At 34.9% G+C, this 21,884-nt stretch overlaps 2 protein-coding genes across 3 annotated transcripts in view; both read left to right on the top strand.

Moving 5' to 3' along the window:
* Nucleotides 1–19,484, top strand: part of LOC109088925 (microtubule-associated tumor suppressor 1 homolog) — a 36,628-nt gene extending 17,144 nt beyond the window's left edge. The window contains 10 exon segments of the mRNA XM_042766196.1: nt 8,547–8,685; nt 8,687–8,771; nt 13,533–13,599; nt 15,916–16,130; nt 16,452–16,557; nt 16,680–16,753; nt 16,885–16,980; nt 17,618–17,734; nt 18,237–18,334; nt 18,470–19,484. Of these exon segments, the coding sequence (XP_042622130.1) occupies nt 8,547–8,685; nt 8,687–8,771; nt 13,533–13,599; nt 15,916–16,130; nt 16,452–16,557; nt 16,680–16,753; nt 16,885–16,980; nt 17,618–17,734; nt 18,237–18,334; nt 18,470–18,677 (1,205 nt within the window). The 3' untranslated portion in view covers nt 18,678–19,484.
* A 1,797-nt stretch (nt 19,485–21,281) lies between these two features.
* The window catches only part of LOC109071930 (pericentriolar material 1 protein-like), a 43,083-nt gene continuing 42,480 nt past the window's right edge, over nt 21,282–21,884 (top strand). For both annotated transcript variants that reach the window (XM_042718891.1, XM_042718814.1), the window contains exon 1: nt 21,282–21,435. The gene's annotated coding sequence lies outside the window, so the exon portion shown is untranslated. The remainder of the gene's footprint in view (nt 21,436–21,884) is intronic.

Below are 21,884 nucleotides of genomic sequence, written 5' to 3'. Positions count from 1 at the left end.
TTAATTAGTTAAAGGAATACTTCACCAACAGATGAAAATTCTGTCATCATTTTCTCACCCATGTGCCATTGCAGACTGTATGACTTTATTTCTACTGTGGAACATATATTTTGAAATTTTCTTTATGACCATATAATGAAAGTCAGTGGGAGCCAACAATGGACTCCATTAGTTTGGTGAAATTATGTTAAAGTCACCTAACCATCCTTTAAAAAGGATTTTCCTTTAAAAAGTAAGATTTTTTTTAGAGAATATATATTGAATTACATTTTTTCTTACCTCATTGGTGTTTTTCTTGTTTTCTCACCAAATTGTTACATTTGAATCACTTAAAAGGACACAATTTTGCTCAAATTATTGTATTTTGTAAAATGTAGATGTATTATTCAAAACAAAAATACTGATTAAGAAAGTCGTTTTTTTTTTTGCAGTGTAATTGTAAATCACAAACTATAATCTTCAAATGCAGCATCTTGCATTCTCATAGCACAATCATACCTGTACTGTAGCCAAGAGAGAAGGAGTGAGAGAACGACGTTACTCATACTGCCTACTCCCCGCTCTTCCTCCCTACCCTTCCATCTTACATTGCCTCTCTCCCTCCATCCCCCCTTCTGAGTGCACGAGTGTGTGTCAAGCTGCAGAGAGCTTGGCTTTGTGTGTGTGTGTGTGTGTGTGTGCATGTGCAACACACATAAAGGATTAGCATGTGCACATTTGCGAGAGAGAGAGGAGGAGGAGACTAAACGAGACACTGGATGGTTCAGCATCCAAGAGGATACCGCTGAACAGAGTGGCCATTCCCTCAAGAGCTACACATTCTGTAGCAATATCAGTATTTTTAGCATTTTTTGAGAGATTTGGAAATGTAAAAAAAATAATATTGATATTTTTTCCAATTTTGTTCGCTTATATTTTTTCCCTACTTCATATTTGGAATTTTCCCTCTCACCCTAAGAAGACTTTACCATTGGAATGTGACAAGAGATCAGAGACATTTTATTTTAAAATTTATTTGATTTTACGAAATATCTTGATTTTTTTCACCTATATTTTGTGGAGGATTTACTCTCCCCCGTTTGGACGTTGAAGGTCATGTTATGGTCTCCGAGACTTTCCCTATCAAACTTCCACGTGAAGCTCACGGCTAAGGGACTATTCCGCAATCTCCAGCTACTGCCGGGATGCAAGAAGAACACGGTGGTGTTCCATGCAGGTTGGGAAACCTCTCCTCTCCCATCCTCCATCTCTCATTCTCTCCCTTCGTCTCTCTCTCACCATACGCCCCTTCCCCCTCCCCGTCTCTCTATAGTTACCGTTGTTCCATCCGTGCTTTGAGAAACGTGTGGCAGCCTTCACTATTGGTTCTTTTTACAGAAGATGCTTACAAAGAACCGTGTGTGTTTGGGGGTTTGCGTGTGTGTGTGTAATGTAGTGAAAGGCTGGTCGCGTGATCTTTAGTGAGTGATGCCTCTGCCAGAGGGCACCATGTGCAGTGCCATGAATAGAAACTGCTTGCTGTGTTTCATATATATATCTGTGCTATGCCTGCATCCTCCTTATAGTAATACGTAAACAGCTTATGTATTAAGTGTTTACATAAACTAGTGGAACCATATACTGTGTTGATATATTGATTTTTGTGCTCGGAGTAAATAAAGCAGAGATTGATGTAATACTGTGTGTGTGTGTGTGTGTGTGTGTGTGTGTGTGTGTGTGTGTGTGTGTGTGTGTGTGTGTGTGTGTATCAAGACGGTAAAGACTAGGATGCCAGGATGTGTGTTTCATATGTGTGAAACACAAATGTGTGAATTCAAATGTGACCCGGTTATGATGTTCCCAAATATTATCTCTCTTCCACACCATGTATTGGCAGTCACAAACTTCACCTGCATCTAATGTAGATACAGTGGAAAATTCCTGAATATTATTGAACAAATACATTCAGAGTGCAGCATCTCCCCATAGTTGTCTCCATAGAAACTAGCATGCTGGAGCATGTGGTGCTGTTATCAACAGACCTGATATATGTGACCTGAACAGCTGGTCTGAGTGAGCGTGCGAGTCTGTGAGAGCATCAGCATCAGAGAACCATTTGTACATACCAAACCCTCCTGTACACACTGCACAATATAATCTTTATCTGAGAACACAGCCTCTCCAATCAGCCCAAATGCTCTGATTTAAGAGTGATAATATTGCGTGAGCATGTGTATATACAGTATGTGCCAAATGCACAGGGACACAGTGTACTTAAAGTGGGCCAGCAAACTTAGACATTCATTGCAGCCTTCTTTTTTAATCTATTTAGTCATCTGGATTTGATGGCATACTTTGGGCTCGTAGTTTTCATCCCTCATCAAGAGATTTCATCTAAACACAGCTGCTGACCTAGATTTTATAATTCCAATCCAGATTATTTCCCCGGATTCTGTGCGTATCTCAATAGCTGTTTTATGTGTGCATGAGAGAACTGCATCTGTGAAGTAAATGGCTGTATTTTTTATTTATTTATGGTGCCTAGAAGTAGAAACATTTCTTTCATTTCTGTGTACTATTTCTTCCTGATGAATGATTAAACAATTGCAAAATTCCCTTAGATTTACAGGTAGTTAAGCAGAGACCTGAACCAGGGACATAGTCTTAGAGACCTTGAGGTACTAATTTGATACAATTAGAGTTTGGGCGGGAAACAGGATATCCGAAGTCCTTAATATCCACAGGGATCCACAGAGAATCCAAAAGTATGTGTGTTTTTTGTGTGTAATCACACTTGTCATCTTCAGATACTCCCTTTGACTTTCCAGTGAGCCAAACCTCTTGTTTATCCCATTTCTAACCTTCATATCTAAAGAATTAATAAACAGTAAAGTAAAGCATTTTGATTGAGTTTGTGATGTTGGTATATCATTCTACCGCAGGCCCTGGATGTCGCTCTCTCGGTGCAGCAGACTGGCCGCTTTCTGTCTGTCTTACCAGCACTGCTTGGATAGGTAACATGACCAAAATGTCATGACAGATCTCATTTAGTGAACTTTGGACTGGAAAATGGTTGCTCAAAAGCTATATCATTTCAATTGTTTAAAGGGTTCATGAACTGCCTTTGTTTTTTTTGTTTTTATTTTTGTACTGTTCCTGAGGTCCACTTATAATGTTATCAAGACTGTTACACCAAAAAGCATCATAATTTAGAAGTAATAGGCTATTTCTGCTCTGTTTGAATAGGCGTGGAGGATTGTAGACTCGGAAGTAAACGCCCACTGCTATGATTGGCTAACAGTTGTGTATGTTTACAGTCTACAGCCTTCATAGATGGATGCTGATGTGATTTAGGTTAAAAACTCATAAACTGTCATTACATTACTGTTGGATCCAATATATTTGTCACAGCGTCATCTTTTAGTTTCAATCTTTCAGAAAATCCTGCACCGAATTGGGCCTTGTTTGTAAACGAATCTGTGGTAAAATGAAGTGAACAAAGGACTTGTTTATTGTTTGGTTTCTGCGTAGACCTGCGTTTGCCTCTCTAGTTATTTACACTGCATGTGCAAATCGGTGGGCGGGGCTAAACAGGCAGTGATGTAGAAGCAGGCGCTGATCGTCTTCTGGTGAGGCGGGGTTTAGCCACACTAGTACGTTACAAAGTGGCACATTCTACAACCTGTCGTTTTGGCAGATTGGCTTCAGTATAAGTTGTTTTTAGACTAACCAGAAAGTTTTGAGTTCTGAAACTTACAGGATGTTGTTATAGTACAATGGCTTGTGTATAGGTTGTTTTTATTTTGACCACTCAGTTCATGACCCCTTTAATGCTAACAAAAATAGTACCAAATTAATTCACTATGTTTATTTGAGCATTTACCATTTTATTTTATTTTTTTTGGACATCATCCACAGAATATGTAGTATTCTACAATATATATCATGCAAATACAATGGTATATGGTAATCAGATATCTAAGTAGCACTGTGTCATGGTAACACCACAGTACTTTTTGTTCAAAACATTTTTTTTTGTTCATTTTTAAAAAAAATACTTTTTTCTTATTTATCTTCTATTTATCAAAGAATCATGTAAGAAAGCATCACAATTTCCACAAATATATTAAGCAGAACAACTATAACTGTCAACATTGATTTCACATTACTCTGTTTTGATCAAATAAATGCATCTTCTTTCTTTTAGAAACATTCAATCTTACAGACCTCAGATGTTAGAACAGTAGTGTATGTTTTTTTTGCTGTATCATTAGAGAGTTTCCTCTTCCTAGATGTAACCATGTCGCATTTTGATTGAGAAGATGGGCTGTGATGTTATGTATTTGAATATATTTGGTCTCCTTTTGAATGTATGGCACGGCTTCTAAGTGAGATAATTCTTTCCATTAAGCAGAACGCTGAAACATTTATTCAGGCTTTCCTTAAGAACGGGTGCATAATTTCCTCATCTGCCTTCCAGTAATTATGTGGAAGGCTTTTTTTTTCTTTGTGGAGGCTTGTGGATTGCTGGTTGTATGAGTGTGTCTGTGTCTGTGTCTGTGTGTGATGTTTAATCTTGCAGTGTAATGCAAAGAGGATTGCTTAGAGAAACAACAGCATCAAAGGAGCAGCACTCTGTCTGTTAGCATAACCATGAACATATCCGGCCTGGGTGTGGACACGCTTGACGGAGCTTGTGTTTGGACGCCTGTGATTGAGCCTTGCTCAGTGTGTATGTGTGTGGTAGCTAGTTACGGTCTGTCTCCAGTGGAGTGTTTGGGGGACAGCAATCACAGCGTGTCTCCTGTCACAGTAGACCACCGTAAACACCTTTTATTATGGGGCCTAGACTGCATGCTGATTACATGCCACTCATGGACTTATCCCACACACACACACACAAGCAGAGACTCTAAATGTATGTGCACTAGCCCCCATTTCACACAGAGTGGTGATGTTGTTTTTGAGTTTGTAATCTAGTAAAGCCGTATTCTCTCTGTTTATATTGTACACCTAAGTTTATATATATATATATATATATATTTCACACATTTCAATATACTTTTAAGAAACAGCAATCAAACACTAGTAGTAGCTAATCAGATAATAAAATGCAGCCAATACATGAGTTTTAAATTTAACTATCATAGCTTTACCTTTTTGCATTAGACCCTTTTGTATTAGGTTTCATTATTTCTATTATTTGTCTACCATGTTTTCGTTTGGACATACAGTACCATACTAGAACTATCCCATATAGCAAAAGAAAAATATATTTGAATCATTTTGTAAATATGTGCTGCAAACAAGCATTTTTACAGTTTTAAAGGTTTAGTTTAAATTTAAAAAATGTTATATGGGGAAAAAATTAATAAATATCTGAGATTATGCTATTTTTTTTTAGATAGTTATATATGTATTTTGTCAATTTAAAAATGTAAGACATAAAAAAATAGCTGAAATGTAAAATTTGCAAAACCCAAAAATGATTTAAAATACATTTTATTTGAGATTTATTTATTAAATTTTTATTAACATTTTAACATATTTTATTAAATATGTAGCAAAATATATGCTGTTTTATGTTTTTTTTTTTTTTTTTTTTACAGTTATAAAGGTTTGGTTTAAATTACAAAATGATATAAAATTAATTTATACAATTTAAAAGCATTTTTTTTTTTAAATAATCTATTTAGATTTTATATATGTATAACTTTGTTAACTACAGAATATGCAACAAATGGGAAAAATATAATGTAGAAAAATTACTAAAATGTAAAATGTATGAACTAAAATTGACTTAGATTTATACAAAGAGATTGTATTTTATTTAATTTTTCGGGGAAAGAGTATGCTGTAAACAATTATTTGTAGGTTTGGTTTAAATAACAAAATGTAATACATGGGAAAATAAAACATTTGAAGTAAACATACATTTAAAAAAAAAAGTTTTTCATACATGTATTTTTGTTAACTTTAAAGGTACAAGAAATTGTCAAAAATAAAATATTTAAAAACTCAAATGACTTAATATATATGCCATTTCAATTGTATTTTTGGACATGTTCCATGGTAATTTCATGGTATTCTAGAGTACCATGTAAATACCATGCCAAATAAATGTGGTAATGATTCAGGATCATGGTATTTATCAAAACTTTTATCCAGTGCCTCAGTACTACCAATGTACAGTTTTATAAGGGTATTGAGGACAAAATGTATCCCCATGCCACAATGATATGCGGTATCTGAGGTCAGCAGTGATATGATCAGAGCTGAGCAGATGACAGTACTGTGGGGTGGCAGACGTGGTCATGTGACCACAGGCAAGGGCACTGTTCAACACTGAGATACAGTTATTTTAGGACATTACATTTCACATATTCCCTCACATCACTTTGAAAAAGAAGGGGGAAAAAAGACAGCAGCAATTTTTCTATTTCAAACCTGCGTTTAAATAATGTAACATGGACATTCGTCATAAGTGATCTTTGCATTATACATCACTTGTACATTAAAAGTGATACATGATTTGTAGATGATTTGTTTTGTGTAACTTCATTTCCAAAAAAGCTATAAGAAACTATGTGACCATGAGGGTCAACTACAGTCTAAATAATATGTGCCAGCAGGGGGCATCAGAGAGACTATCTGATTCATGGAAGGTGCTTTAAAGGGATAGCTCACCCAAAAATTTTAATTCTGTCATCATTTCTAACAAATCTTACAGATGTATTCAGCTACATTCAATATTCCGAAGCCACACTGATCTTGAAACATGGATTTTTGAATCGTGAAACATTTGTTTTGGTGGTCAAGAATTGATTAAAAATGCTAAAGATCAGATCAGCTGTATTTCTGTAAAATATCATTCAATATTTTAAAATATATAAACACTACTGTTATTGGGAATCTGATTAAATCAAATCATTCTGAATGTACAAAAATCCTTCCTGAATCAAACCTGAAAATGTACACTCTCAGAAAAAAAAGGACAAAAGCTGTCACTTGGGTGGTTCCCTTTCAAAGGTACTCATGTATATTTTAGATACTGATATGTAAACTTTAGGTACAAAGGTGTACCCAGTGACAACTTTTGTACCCTATTTTTTCTAAGAGTTTATGAATCGTGAATCAAATGTATTCCTTAAAATCCACACTCCTATAGTGATGAAGCAATTTTCATTTTTTGGGTGAACTGTTCCTTTAAGGCCAGCTGTCAAAGCAGTCCTCTAGGGAATGGGAGTTATCAGCTAATATTCAGTTTGTACCCTTCAACTTTTCCTGCTTTTGTATCTGTTGTGGTTACTTGGCAGATTTGTGTGTGAGATATTTTAAGGTTGCTAAGTAATACAGATTGCATTCAAACAAGGACTAAATTACCATCTAAATTACAGTTCTTGTTAAATGTCATACACAGTCCTGGAAGCCAACTGAATACCAAAATTATGGAAAGCTCTATCCCGCCTTTATCTGTCTTTATCCTCATGTTTATGCTTTAAATATCTAATTAAGACATAATAGAGATTATATATGTGGAATTTACATGTGAAGCAATGACAGCGTCACATTATTTTTCTAATTCTTGTATAATTATTATACATTTTATGACATCATCTATTTGGAGACTACTGTATTCATTTATTTGGGCTATATAAGTAAACTAAAAACAGTTAAAAGGTGATTATTAATTGTGGAACAGCTTGTAGTCATATTCATATATACGCTTCTGTGTCTTTTGTATAATAGATAGTAATCGGGAGGGTGAATAACTAAAAAGATCCCCAGACTTTTGCAAAAATCATGTTTTATAACCTTGTAAAGAATTTTCTTGGGGGTGAAGTATGAAATACTTTTTATCTAATACCTTCTTAATTATGGGGAATCCATTGTATGGATTTACATATAATATACATATTTTTGTAACCAGCAGTCCAAGCAAACAGAATAGAAAATACTTATTCCTCAACATTTCAGAAGTATTATTTCTCAGTAGGCAGTTTGAGAATCATTATAATTTTTTTTACTGATTTAGTAAGGTGAAAATGTTTGGTATAGATGATATATAGATTTTGTTCTCTCTCTCCCTGTATGAGAAATCTGTTAGTCAATATTCTTCACAGATTATGGGATGGGAAACCTTACTTTGACTTTAGTAAGCCAGTAGAAGATGAGACCAAAACACACACACACACACACACACACACACACACACACACACACACACACACACACACACACACACACACACAAACACAATCTCTCTCTCTCTCTCTCTTTCTAATGCACTCTTAATGTGCTCTCTGGACTTTAGTGCATTATCATCAAGATTCAATCCCAGCATGCACTAGGACTTATTACGAGACAGGGTGCATGTTGTTTGTGTTACTGAATTTGTTACTTAAAGCTTTTGTTGCAACGCTTTCCTGTTAGTCATGTTTATTTCTTTCTTATGATGAGTGAATGCAGCTTTTTTGCTTACTGGTTGAACTGAAGAGAATATGTGATTCTGGACTCTGAAATCATGCTGAACATAATGACCACACTGAACACGCGCTCTTTTACAGTGGACAAGAGCTCCAAAGGGCCCAGAGCTGCAGGGGCAACAGCTGGACGGACACAGCAGCACAGCCCAGCTAGTCAAGGAGGAGTGACGGAGGAAGAGGAAGAGAGAGATCTTCGTCTTCAAAATGAGAAGAAGAGTCAACATCCTGCACCTCCGTAAACTCATCGCTAACGGCAATCGCCGCCTGGAGGCTCTCGCCCTGGTTGTGCAGCACATCTTCAGTGAGGTTGGAGAGTTTTACTGTTTTATATTTTCTCTTCATTTGTGTGTACATATTTTTTTGTGCAGGTTGTCTCCCCAATCATTTTCTGCTTTACTTTTTTTGCAGTGGTGTGATTATATTGATATTCAGCACATTATTGATCTTTTAGCAGAGTGGTCTCTGACAGAGAGCTACCCATAGTGATGTTTTATATGAGACTACGTCAGATAAAGAGTGATTTATAATCATTTAAGAATTTTCTTTAGTAGGATTGATTATCTTTCTCATTAAGTTATACGGAAACTTTACAATTACAAATATCTAGAATTCTATTGTGGCTCTATGAAATTGAATTCCAGTGAGATGTGTTATGTTGAGATTTGGATAGTCATAATTGAAAATAAAGATATTTTATTTCATCATCAGTAAAATACTAAAATACATTTTTGTTAGTTTACTTTTGACTACGTGTAACATCTGGAATTAACCTTCTTTTACAGATATCAAAAACATAAATGCACTTTCCATTGAACTTAGATTTACCTTGATCAAGATCACTTGCCACATTTTTTTAGATAGCTAAATTTTGGCTAGATTAAATTTCAGTATTTGTAATGAATCAAATTAAAAGTATGGGTTTGGTAAGTCTCTTATACGGTCTCTAAAAATACAGTAAAAACAGTAATATTGTGAAATATTATTGCAACTTAAAATAGCTGTGTTCACTTTAAATATATTTTAAAATTTAAATTATTCCTGTGATGTAAAGCTGAATTTCATTCTAATATGCTATTTTGGTCCTAAATAAAAAACAAAAACATTTCTTATTATAAGCAATATTGAAAACAGCTGATCTGGTAATATTTATTTGGAAGCTGTGATGTATAATACTTTTTTCAGGATTCTTTGATTAATTGAAAGTTAACAAAAACAGCATTTATTTGAAATATTTTTGACATGTTTAATGTCTTTACTGTCACATTTGATCAATTTAATGCACCGTTGCCAAATAAAAGTATTAATTTATTTTAGAAGACAATAAATCTCACTGACCTCAAACTTTTCCATTGTAGTGTAACATGGTCTACATGTCTACAACATAGTCTACTCTGTGTTTGATTGGGGTGGTTAGTAACACCCTACCGTTTTGCATTTTGGTTTCTCTGACAGAGTAGGTATGAGTGTAATCCCGCCTTCATGGAACCACTGACAGTAAAATCATCTAGACATAAAATGCTGTATTGAATCATATACTACAGTGTCTGATGATGTGTGATCAACTGAAGGCGTGAGCTGTCTTTTATTGCCTGCATGACTGGCATGAATATTTCTCGATTTTGAATGTTGAAATTGAGGCCAGAGAGGCAAAAGTGAGCAGGAATATCTGTAACATCCACTCGAATGGAACTGGATTAAGATATTAGATAATCAACAAGAAAATTAGATTCTGAATTTTCCATCCAAGTTTCTCCTTCTAGAATTGTTTGGATCATGAAAAGTGCACCAGAATGGATTGCAGATTGAAGAAAGCTAGGCCTAATAACGGCAGCCAAAAAAGGCGTTTCAGAGGTGGAGAAACGCTTTACATTTTGTTGAAAGATTGTGACAACAAACTATTTTTCTCAGAAATAATGTGCACCCATAAATCATGCACAAGCCTAGGAACGTGTATTAGGAAAGTGAATAGGGTGAATTTAGATTTTATGTTGACTTTAAACATACTCTAATCTGCCTGAACCCAACTGTAGGTGAACACTATTAGCTAGCTTTGAAGTTGGGAACTTATATAGGCTTATGTGTGCTAATGTTAGTGTAAATATGTTAATGGGTTACTCAATGTGCACCCCACACCCACTAGAGTAATCCTGACCCCAGGTGTACAATTATACCCAGAAACCCACAATTTCTTTCTTTCTTTCTTTCTTTCTTTCTCTAATACTTTGTCAACACTTTTTCCATTTTAGCCATCATTCCATGCATTCCTCAGTGTCCTATATATAATGCAAATTTGTTATCTTATCTCCTTATCGCTAAGTAATAGCAAGCCTTCCCACCATCAATTCTTCTTATCAAAACAGCTTAAAAAAACAAATAGGATACTTAACAAATTTTGCACTTCTACTCCAGAAACCCCATATACAGTCACATACTTTCTAGGACACACAAAACTTCCACTTTCTTCCCATTCATGAAAAAAGAGACTTTACTTTGGGGAAAATTGACAGTTTTAGCTCTTGTGTCACCCACTGTGATTGATAGTGAGCACGGAAGAGGTGGGATGTTGCTGTGAGGAATGCACCAGCTGCTACTGAGGCCCAGGGGGCAGGATTTGGAGAAGGGGTGTGGTTTATTTTCCCACCTTACAGATGTTTGGCTGACGACAGTAGAGCAGTGTTTCTCTGTACCCACCTACCACTTTGCACTTTACCGTATGTCATAGAATATAGTTACATTTCATATTTGAGGCTGTTTTTATTAAAAATATCACCCACATAAGTGTCCACCAAAAATTTATATTTCAAGTAAAACTAGTTTTGTAAAATCATACCTGAAAACATAAAATGCATTCAAGCCCATCGAAATAGTTTATTTGCATTTGTTTGAACTGCCATTAAAACTATTGCATTTGCATTTGAGTAAAATCTAACTTTTAAGCAAACACATCATTACTTTTTAATTGAATCATATTTTTTTCTTTTCTGTTTACTCATTTGTCCTGATCCTTCATGTATTTACCTTCCCACTTTATACTGAACAGTATTGCAGAATGCAGACCTGTGGTTTTCTGCCATGTAACGGTTCCCATGTTGACCATAATATTATATAAACACCAATACACCAAGCACAATCTCATTTATAGAACAGCCATGTTATGTAACTCTGATATCACCTTTTGGACTTTCTTCTTTCCATGTACCCTGGCAAAATGTGATTCATCTATTACTTTGGTCTCATTATCAGTAATTAGCAATCAAATTGTTTGCCAATAAAAACCAAAAAAAAAAAAACAATTCTTCATAACCACAGAACCGACTTTTCCCTATACTCACTCTTTCAGCAGTCATCTTTCCATTTTCTCTTATCTGAGTTTCCACTCCCTCTCTCTTAGGAGGAATAAGGGGGCAGGTCTGTGATAGGGAGGGAATCGTTTCTAATGTAGCATGCCTGGAGACTGATGCTGACAGTCCAGTTTCTAGAGCAGAGAAGGAGAAAAGTAGTTGAAGATTGGGTTGTGTGACTGGTAGGGGAGAGGAGAGAGTGGGAGCGGGAGTTTGAGGAGAAGATGGGCTCCTCTGGGAGCAAACCTGGCTTGAAGAAGCTTCCTGGCTCCAAGAAGAATCAAAAGGTGCAGTTTAGTTCCTCTTCATTTTGAATGGTCATTTTGTAACTACTCTTACTGGCAGATTTACTAGTCGCTTCTTTGTTTCTCAGTAGCTTCTTTTTCAATGTGTAGGCATTTTTGGATTGTTAATTTGTGTCAGCCTGTTCTGTTAAGTTTGTCTGTCACTTGTTCAGCACTCTCTGACAGTCTTTATCATAGAACATAGTAATCTCTCCCAGGCCGTGTGATCTTTGGCTATGTAGAGGTTACTGTAACATGCCGCTTAATCAGAGACACACACATGCGTCTTTCTTGGAACATTTAAATCAGCCTCACACTGACCCTTGATCAAGCCTGCTGATGAGAAACTGATTGAGATGGTTCTTATCCAACAACAACAACCCATTCTGCCAATACTGACAGTGTCTAGCTGAGAGTCACACGTAATACATCATTGCAAATGCTTGGGAACTGTAGAGTGTTTTATTCATATAGAATCAAATGTGATGTGTTGGCTCTTTAAAGTATGTTTGAGGTCGAATTAAAGCACATCTGGAACTTTTTCAAGGTTTTTGGGAAATTCTAATGAATCAAGCTGTGCACCATTGATGCTCCATGACCAGATTCCAGGTGGTTGGCTGATTAAAGAAAATGCATCTAATAGACATAAAGAAGTAACAACATTAAATTAAATGACTGATAAATCAATTGATAACATTAATTAACTATGTTCACAGTAATTTGTGATTAAAATGTGTTTAATATGATGTTTAACAAACAGTCGGCCTATTAAGCTCATTGGCTGAGTATCTCATTTCAATTAAATAAGAATTTGCAAAATTGAGGGTATTTGTTTTGTATTGTTGGCTCCCCCAGCAGTGATTATTTTATTTTATCATCATATATAATTATATACTATTATAGTATTTCCTATTATTTTAAGATGGTTTTTATTTTTATATTTAAATTTTATGTGATTTTATTGTGTTTTTTCCTCTTTTTTATTAGTTTTTTTAATATTTGTCTTTTTTTATCTTTATTTGTAGTAATTTTAGTGCTTCAAAGTTGTTCATCTATTTTATTTTATTTATTTCAGTAAAAGTTCAGTTAAAATCAAGTTTTTGTTTAGTTTTCATTAAAAACACTGGTTTTTAGTCCTTAATTTTTGTCTTCCAGAGAATTTTTCTGCCACCTGAAAACATTTTAAGAACCATTGCATTGTGTCAAGCTATACTTCTAAAAATATTTAAAATGACACATTACGTTTTGTATTAAACATTTGTATTATACAAAGAATTATGCATTGTAATTTTAATCTAATACTATATAAAAAATCCTAAAATCTTTTTTAGAGATTTTATTGCCGGCTATCCTTTTACTTTTTAATTTTATTTTTTATTTTATGATTTGTTTGAATCATGTTGACTGATTTTTGGTTATGTTTCTTCTGTCATTTGATATAGCGTGAGGCGGCAATCAAACAGAGGGAAGATTTTTCCATCCAAATCAACAAACTGCGAGAGCAACTGGGTAAGCAACACATGTCCAGCCATACACAGTGTGTTGGTTATTATGTATGTACCTTCTCATGGCTCACAGACCGTGAGCTTTCATCCTGGTTAGATAGCTGTCATTAAACAGGTGCTTTTATTCAGAGTGACTGGACTTGAAAAACACTAATTGTAGGGATAGCCTCTGTGAGAAACCTTGGGATAACGGTCTTGCTCAAGGGCACAGTTCTGATGAAATAGGTCTGTGTGAATGTCTAGTTTCAGGGTCACACCTACTTGGAATTGCAGAATGAGTTTTAGCATTTTTTTTTCATAGATAATATTTACTCAAGCTGTATTTAGGCACCAGAAAATGACCTTAGCAACAAAGTTTTAATGCATTAAAACATTTAGCAACATCCTTACAAAAAGTAATACTCAAATTTTCTTTAGAAAATGCTCTAGTAATCTATGTATTTTTTCTTTGTCTATGTTATTAACACCATTTAGCATGTGTTTTAAGCAGTACTGCCTTGCGTGATTTGCCGGTCCCTCTTGGATGATGTTATTCCCTACATTCCAGAGTTTCGTGTTATATCCTGTTGTATGCTCTGTTCTGATGAGCATTGTATTGATGAAACTGTACAGCTCATCGTTTGGGAAACCGATGTTATCAACCACACGGCAATCACACTCTACCTGTTTAATTATTGCCTGTAGACATTTGACAGCCTTTCATTGTGTTTGGAGTCGTTGTATTTATTTGTATGCATTAGCAACAAAATATGACTCGTCCTCGATGTGTTTTGAACACAAATACACACGCATTCTTGGCAAGCCCGGACACACACATTTCTAATGCTGTAGAATGAAAAAGATGTGCAGCTTGTTATGTTTAATTAGTCTGGCCTCACGCACTGTCATAGCCTTTGGCTTCGGGACAAGTGTGAAGGATGTGTGTGGCGTAAGAGGAATGTTTCACTCATGCTGGCTTCTGTATGCAAGTTTGGAGGTGCAGCTAGCCAAATGACAGTCTGCCTCTAAAGTTCACTGTCCTTCACCTCACAGAACTCAACGAAATAGTTGTCCTGAGGTATCAAAAACTGCTAACTCAAGCATTCTAGACTTAAAAGTTCATTGAAAATTTCAGAAGAATCCTATCTGTACTGTATCTGTAGAATTTAAATGTACTGTTGGTTCAATTCTTTAGAATAGAATTATAACTCTAGTATGTTCTAGATTCAGCTAGATTAAATAGATTCCATTCTAGATTATATAGATCCTTTAGGGAATTAAACCATCATTGTGTTCTAGATTATACTGACCAATTAGAATTGAATCAGCTATACATTCTTTCTAAATGTAAATTTGGTTTTAAATATTATTATTTATATGATATTATAGAATTTACGAATTTATCAATATATTGAATACAGCTTTTATGTTTATAAAAGTTTTTTATAAGTTTTTATTTTAGTTTAATTTTTAGTTTTTTTTTGTTATGTTATGTCTTATTTTTGAGTATTTTTTTATATTTCTTTATTTTTATATTAATTTTAATATTATTTAATATTATATTTATATTAATTTATTTTTAGTCATTTCACTACTTAACTTAAACATATTTTATTTAAGTTAATTGTCAAGGCCGCATTTCTATTTATTTATTTTCCCCTAGAATTGTCTTTAGAACATTTAGTTTTTCATTTTAAATTTTTTAATTTCAGCTTTATTTCAGTTAATGTTTCAGTAAAAGTTTTCAGTTAGTGTTTCAGTTATTTCAGTTTAGTTTGTAAATGAACTGTTGTTTAAATTTATATTCTGGGTTATATTCTAGTGTTTTTTTTTTTCTCTTTAGTAATTGAACCACTTCATTCTAGATTGTGTTAGATTCTACTGGCTCTTTAGAGAAGTACATTGTAGGTTATCTTCTTGATTTTACTGACTCTTTAGAAAATTGACCAAGTGGTGCATTCTATATTGTATTGTATTAACCAACATGACATTCTAGAATTTATTTATTTATTTTTTTTTTTTGCAATACAATAGAATCTATAATGTACTGATGGTTTTGAGAATCTGTTCAAGATTCTATCAAGATCAGATTCAAGTTTGAGTCCAGATCAGACTCTTTTAAGACCCAGACCAAGACCTATCCAAAAAGTATTGTAGTGAACTGAAAGATAGAAGGCATTATTTATTCCAGCAAGCATCCATAGCATGTTAGTAGTTGGAGCCAAGAAGTAGATCCAGACCAAGCACTAAGACAAAGCCAAGTATATGTCGTCTTGAGAGTTCCACAAGATCAAGAGTCATCTTCTTGCTAACATGCTCCTCTCAATCTCTTAATTCCCAGGTAACTCTGTCTCGTGTTGTGAGCAGTTGGAGAGAGAGAAGGATGAGGTGCGTGCATCTTTGGAGGCGTTGTTTCAGAAACTACAGGAGCAGCATCAGAAAGAACTACAGCAGCTGGAGGAAAGACTGAAGGACTTCTACTCCGCAGAATGGGACAAGACCCACGAGGCCTATCAAAGGGAGGCGGATAAATGCAGGGCGTTCATGCAGCAGCAGGTAAGATCTTACCTGGAATTGCCTCTGCTTACATCACAAAGAAATCACAACATGTAATGTAATCATGTTAAACTATTCAAATCAAACAGCTCTAATCACGCAATACTATGTCTGGTTTATTGTGAGTGCATTTTGTGAACCTGTGCACCATTTTTTTTTTTAATGTTTGTCTGTTAAAATGAATCATGAATGACTGAATAAATGGCATCAGTAACTGAAAACAAATTTTTATATAATGCATAACTTGAGCAAAAAAAGTACATGTTAAGTGTTTTATTGTTATATGATGATGATGAGGATGAGTATGGTTTCCACTGACAGGTGGAGGATGTGAGGAACAAACAAGAAGCACTGAGGAAACAACAGGAAGTGGCACACACTCAGCAGATATCAACACTGAAACAGGAACATGAGACGTCACTTGCAGGTAATTTCACTGCAGTCATCAAAAGGCTTTTTGTTTATCCTTTCATTTTATGTACTATATTTTGAATTTGATCTAATCTTTATGTCAGATGAGGAAGATCCTTTTTTTTTTTCCTTTTCCAGAGCTCAGGAAGATTCATGAACTGGACATGCAAGACCTTGATAAAACACTCAAAGAGTCTGAAGCCATGCTCAATGTAAGCATCACAGTCTAACTTAAATATGAATCAACTCACTTGAATAATGTATCGCATTTAGTTATTTACTTATTTTGCAAATTGAAAACGTTTGGTAACTGTTAATTTAATCACTGTTCTTTCCCCTACAGGAGAAAATTCAGACTTTGACAGCAGAGAACGAGGCTTTGAGAGAAAGAATCAGAGAAGAGGAGGAACGGAGGAGAGCTCTGGCAGACAAAAGCCAGGTAAAATTTGCAAGACTTTTGCAGTGATGGGTATTATTCTCAGTATAACCATAGGGATGGTTAACTGTTGGTTTTATTGAATTTAAATATTTTTTTTTTACTGATTTTATCTATATACTTTGTATGACAAACCAAAAAACTACTGGTAATATACTATTATAATTATTAATATTTTGACTTGGCTTTTATTTTCATATTTTTGGTTTTCATTTTTAATGTAAGTAATTTTGTTTTTGTTTTTTTTTCTGCTTGGCTTAAGTTCATTTTAATCTTAGTAATTGTAATACTTCACTTTATTTTATTTCACATAGTTCTATTTTTTTTGTTCAAGTTTTTCATCTATTATTTATATTTTATTTGAATTCAGCTTTATTTAAATGAAAAAAAAAATCTTTTAATAGTTTTAATTTTAGCTCAAAATAACAACACTGACACCAGGAACTGCTTTCTAATACAGTCCATCAGAAATGTTTACATTTGCATAGTTCTTCTGCAAAGTGGGACGTCTGATTAACCATCTTGACCATGTAAAGCTAGTTACTTGCTAAGCCTGTGACCCGTAGAGATGCTCCGTGGACTTCTTTGTAGTCCCAGATGGCGTGAAACACAAACTGAGCACCTGTTTCTCTGTGTGCAGAAGGACGCCCACACGCTGTATTTGGAACAGGAGCTGGAGAGTCTCAGAGCCGTGCTGGAAATAAAGACCAACCAGATACACCAGCAAGACAAGAAACTCATGCAGATGGACAAACTGGTGAGAATATGCACAGATAGAATACATAAATATGCTTTAGATGCCCCAGTAGCCTCTTCATGGCATCATGAGCCCATGACATTCTAGTTAGATTTGCCTGTGTCACTGTATCTATAATTAGCCTTTGCCTTCATGCCAAGTAGCTTCCTTTTATTCCCACTGCATAATGTGAAACACAAAATAATTTTTTTTTTTCCATAAAATTTATGTCATTTATGTCCAAAATCACACTGGACCCACCTGGCTTTCATTGTATGCACAAAACTCTGAGAAATTTTGTGTGTGTTCTGCATAATAAATAATTTTTTCACTTTTGTGTGAACTATCCCTTTAGGGCTAGTACTGTAGTCCTGTTGTAACTTGACACATTTAAACTCTCTAACATGGAGAAATCTAGAACCACAAAAAATTTCATTTGTAACTTAACTTTGGGTTTACCACAGGTATGATGTGTTTTTGATTAATAAATAAAACATTAATGTTTTTTTATCTGTGCTCACAGGTTGACGATAATTTGAAACTAGAAGAGTGTTTAAAGAAAGTCCAGCAGGAGAACGAGGACTACAAGGCTAGGATGGACAAGCATGCTGCACTTTCAAAGTAAGTCGAGTTTAATTTGTCATCTGCTCCTTTGAGTTTTTCTGGGATCCAGCACAGCAGTTTGTTTCTAATATTAGTGTATTAAATTATCAAAGCAGATTTCAGATCTTTTTTTTTGTTCCTGTTTGACTGTAGGCAGCTCTCCACAGAGCAGGCCATGCTTCAGCAGACCCTACAGAAAGAGTCAAAGGTCAACAAACGGCTATCTATGGAGAACGAGGAGTTGCTGTGGAAACTACACAACGGGGACCTTTGCAGCCCTCGACGTCTCTCACCCTCTCCCCCCTTTCACTCGCCCCAAAACTCTGCCTCCTTCTCCACAACTCCAGTATCACCCAGATAACCTCTGAACTCTGACCACACTCACTCAGAGGCACCTATGGACCTTTTGACCGTTTTTATTCCTATAATAGGACTTGTACAGTTTGTAAAGACTTGTAAAGTTTATGAATGTTCCCTCTACAGTTAAAGACAATGATGCACAGTTGCACTTCTAGATCAAGGAATTTCCTTGTTCAGTTACATGCTTCTTCATTATTTAATGTCTATCTCTCCCTCACTTTTTTTTCCCCATTTAATCTCAAACATACACCCAATTTTCTCTGAGGAGGGAACATACCTCAGGGATTGTACAAAGAGTATCTCTTCCTTGGACTGCCATTTTCTGTTACTTGTGCATTTTTATCCTTTTTTTAATTAAAATGGTCTGTGCATAGTAAGTAAAAGATGTAAAGCCTACCTTTTCTTTGTATGCTCACAAGAACACTATATGATATTTGCAAAAAGGATGGAAAACAGAAATCTTCTATATGCTTGGATTGAATTTTTAGAACATTTATACAGAAACGAAAAAAGACATTTCAGGAAAGAAGCTTAAATCTCAACCTCACTGTTTAAATGGAGTGCATATACTGTAGGTCCAGATCTCTGTTCCTAATATTGTGGAATGTATTTACTTCTCTCCCAAACTGTGTCCAGTGGCCCTCACATCCAGAACGCTTTAGGTGTGAATGTGTCCTCAACCGCAGTGCCCTTCTTTGCTTTATTTTATTTTTTAATGAATGCATTACATTTCTGGATGTTTATCCTATTTTGTATTGTTTATTTTAATACAAATAATAAATTAATAAACAGTTTTATTTAAAATAAACACAAGTTTAAGTTTAGAATTTGTTTTAATAGGTACTGCAGATATACTGTACATAAGACATATACACAGAGAAAATGTGAGTAAAATTATGACAAAAAGATGTTTGTGAATCTGTATTATGAATTTGGCCTTCCACTCAGTTTTATCTTATAGTTTGACCAAGATAGCATGGGGGTTATACTTTCTATATAATTCTTATATAGAATTATTATTAATTGTTCTTTTTTTCCACAACCCCCTTAATAAATAAATTGGGAACCAAAATATTTTTCTAAATATCTTCTTTTGCGTTCAAGAGAAGAAAGAAAGTCATACAGGTTTAAAGCAACACGAGGATGATGACAGACTTCATTTGGAGTATCACTCTGACGTCTTGTGGTTAAAAATGTTCACTGTAAATGGAATCATACAAGAGCGACATCTAATGGACATAATTGGAAATGCGAAGTGTTGTATGTTCGTTTGGAGGAGTGGAATACTGATTACAAACAAAAATATATTTTACGTATTATATAATAAATAGTCTTTATGTTAAAATTTTAGCAAGTGCAAGTCTTCTTGTGCTTAAGAGTTGAAGACATTATTTCATTGAGCTATTTGTTTATATCTTTTTTAAATCACATGTCCACATTTTTTTACAATATGAAAATTGCAAAACTATCTGCAAGTATAAACATTTATTTGGGATTTTTCGATTTAGTTGAAATCTATTGGAGACTGTAATTTCAAACTTTGAAGTGTTACAAGACATTTACATTTAGAGACCCTATTGTCGTATTCTGTTCCATTCAATTTATTCATTACATTTGAAAAAATCTTACATTTACTTTCATAAACCAGTAGAAACCCTGTTATTATTAATCACATTAACAGTAACTTTCACGCTATAGAGCTTACATATTTCTTACGGTGCGTGTAAAGAGCTTGAGAGAGCAAGAATGATAGATTATATAGGACGTGTGTGCATGTTAGAGAGAGCACATGCATACATGTGCATATGTGTATGTGTGCATGTGTCAACATCTATATGGCCATTCCTCACAGACGGCATTAGCTCAAAGTATTTGCTTCCTGAAATGCAGATATTCTTCTTACTGCATGATATCAACAGCCTGCTATGGATCAATTCAATATTTTGCTGTTGATTGAGTGGTTGTGCAAACTACCCAAAGTTCAGCTATTTCAGTAAAAATATGCCTAACAATAAAAATCTATAAAGATACCTTTTCAAAAATGATACCATTCACACTGGTGAAGGTCTGGGTAGCCAAATCAAAGCTTTAATGTCATGAGCTTAAGCCTAAAATCATGGTAACACTATATTTTAGAGTATGCTTATTACATGTTACATGTACTTAATATAGAACTAACAGTAAATGATGCCTTATTACAAGCAATTAATCCTAACCAAACCATAGCCCTATAGTAAGCACATTCACTGTGCTACAAAACTTCTAGGATTCACTCATCATCATCATTCCATCAATCACATTTTTGAAGCTGCGGTTCTAAAAGTGCTGGTGCTGCGGGTCTGCAGCTCGATACTATTGGCATTTCTCTGCATCTGCTACTTTTAAGAGACTGCGCACAACTTCTCCAACTGTTCCAAATGCTTCCGAGAAGTGAAATAGTGCCACTCATGTATGGACTCAGTTTGTAAGCTAGCTTAGCTTTTTAAAAATGGTATCATATTAAAATAGAAACGTACAGCTTTTAATGTCAAAATATGCAACAAATAGAAGGAAATCCACATTAAATGACGGTTTAATGAAAATGAGAGCGCTATCCATCCGCCTGTTTGCTTGGATATGGGGTAAAGATGGCCGCGACTGGAGAGGCGGTTACTCCGAGTGGAAGGTACACTACGCATTGACACTTTATCTGGGATTTTAATAAACTTCATATGGGCATTATTTTCATGTTCCAGTAATAGATCGTATCAACGTTCAAGGTAAGTTTCCTGGCTATTCGGTAAAACAGCTTGGTGGCTGTGCTCGTGCAGTTGTTTCTCTCTCAACTTCTGTTAGCTTGCTAGCTTACCTCACTAAAGACATTCAAAGTTATTTCAACAAATATTAACCTATTTCGTATCCCGGAGGAAATTACCACTAAATTATGAAAGTTTTGCTCTCGTTTTATTATTACCGACACCATTTTGAATCTGGAACGCTCGAAGGTGGAAGAAATCGTTCGTACTAACGTTATGTGAGAGAGTGATGCACCGGTCAGATGCCTTTGTGTCAGGTGGACAAGTTTAGAAACATCAAGCCCGTATGTCAAAATAGAATATCAGACTATTAAACTAATGTGGGATTTAGCTTCTAATATCTGTTCTTTATTATAAATATATTAATTAGGCTTTAGATATTTGGCTATGTTGTTGTGACTGTGCCGGGGTTT

Source organism: Cyprinus carpio, chromosome A1 (genome assembly GCF_018340385.1).
Source record: "Cyprinus carpio isolate SPL01 chromosome A1, ASM1834038v1, whole genome shotgun sequence".
NCBI lineage: Eukaryota > Metazoa > Chordata > Actinopteri > Cypriniformes > Cyprinidae > Cyprinus > Cyprinus carpio.
Note: the sequence above shows the minus strand (reverse complement) of the source record. Positions and strands in the feature narration are given on the sequence as shown.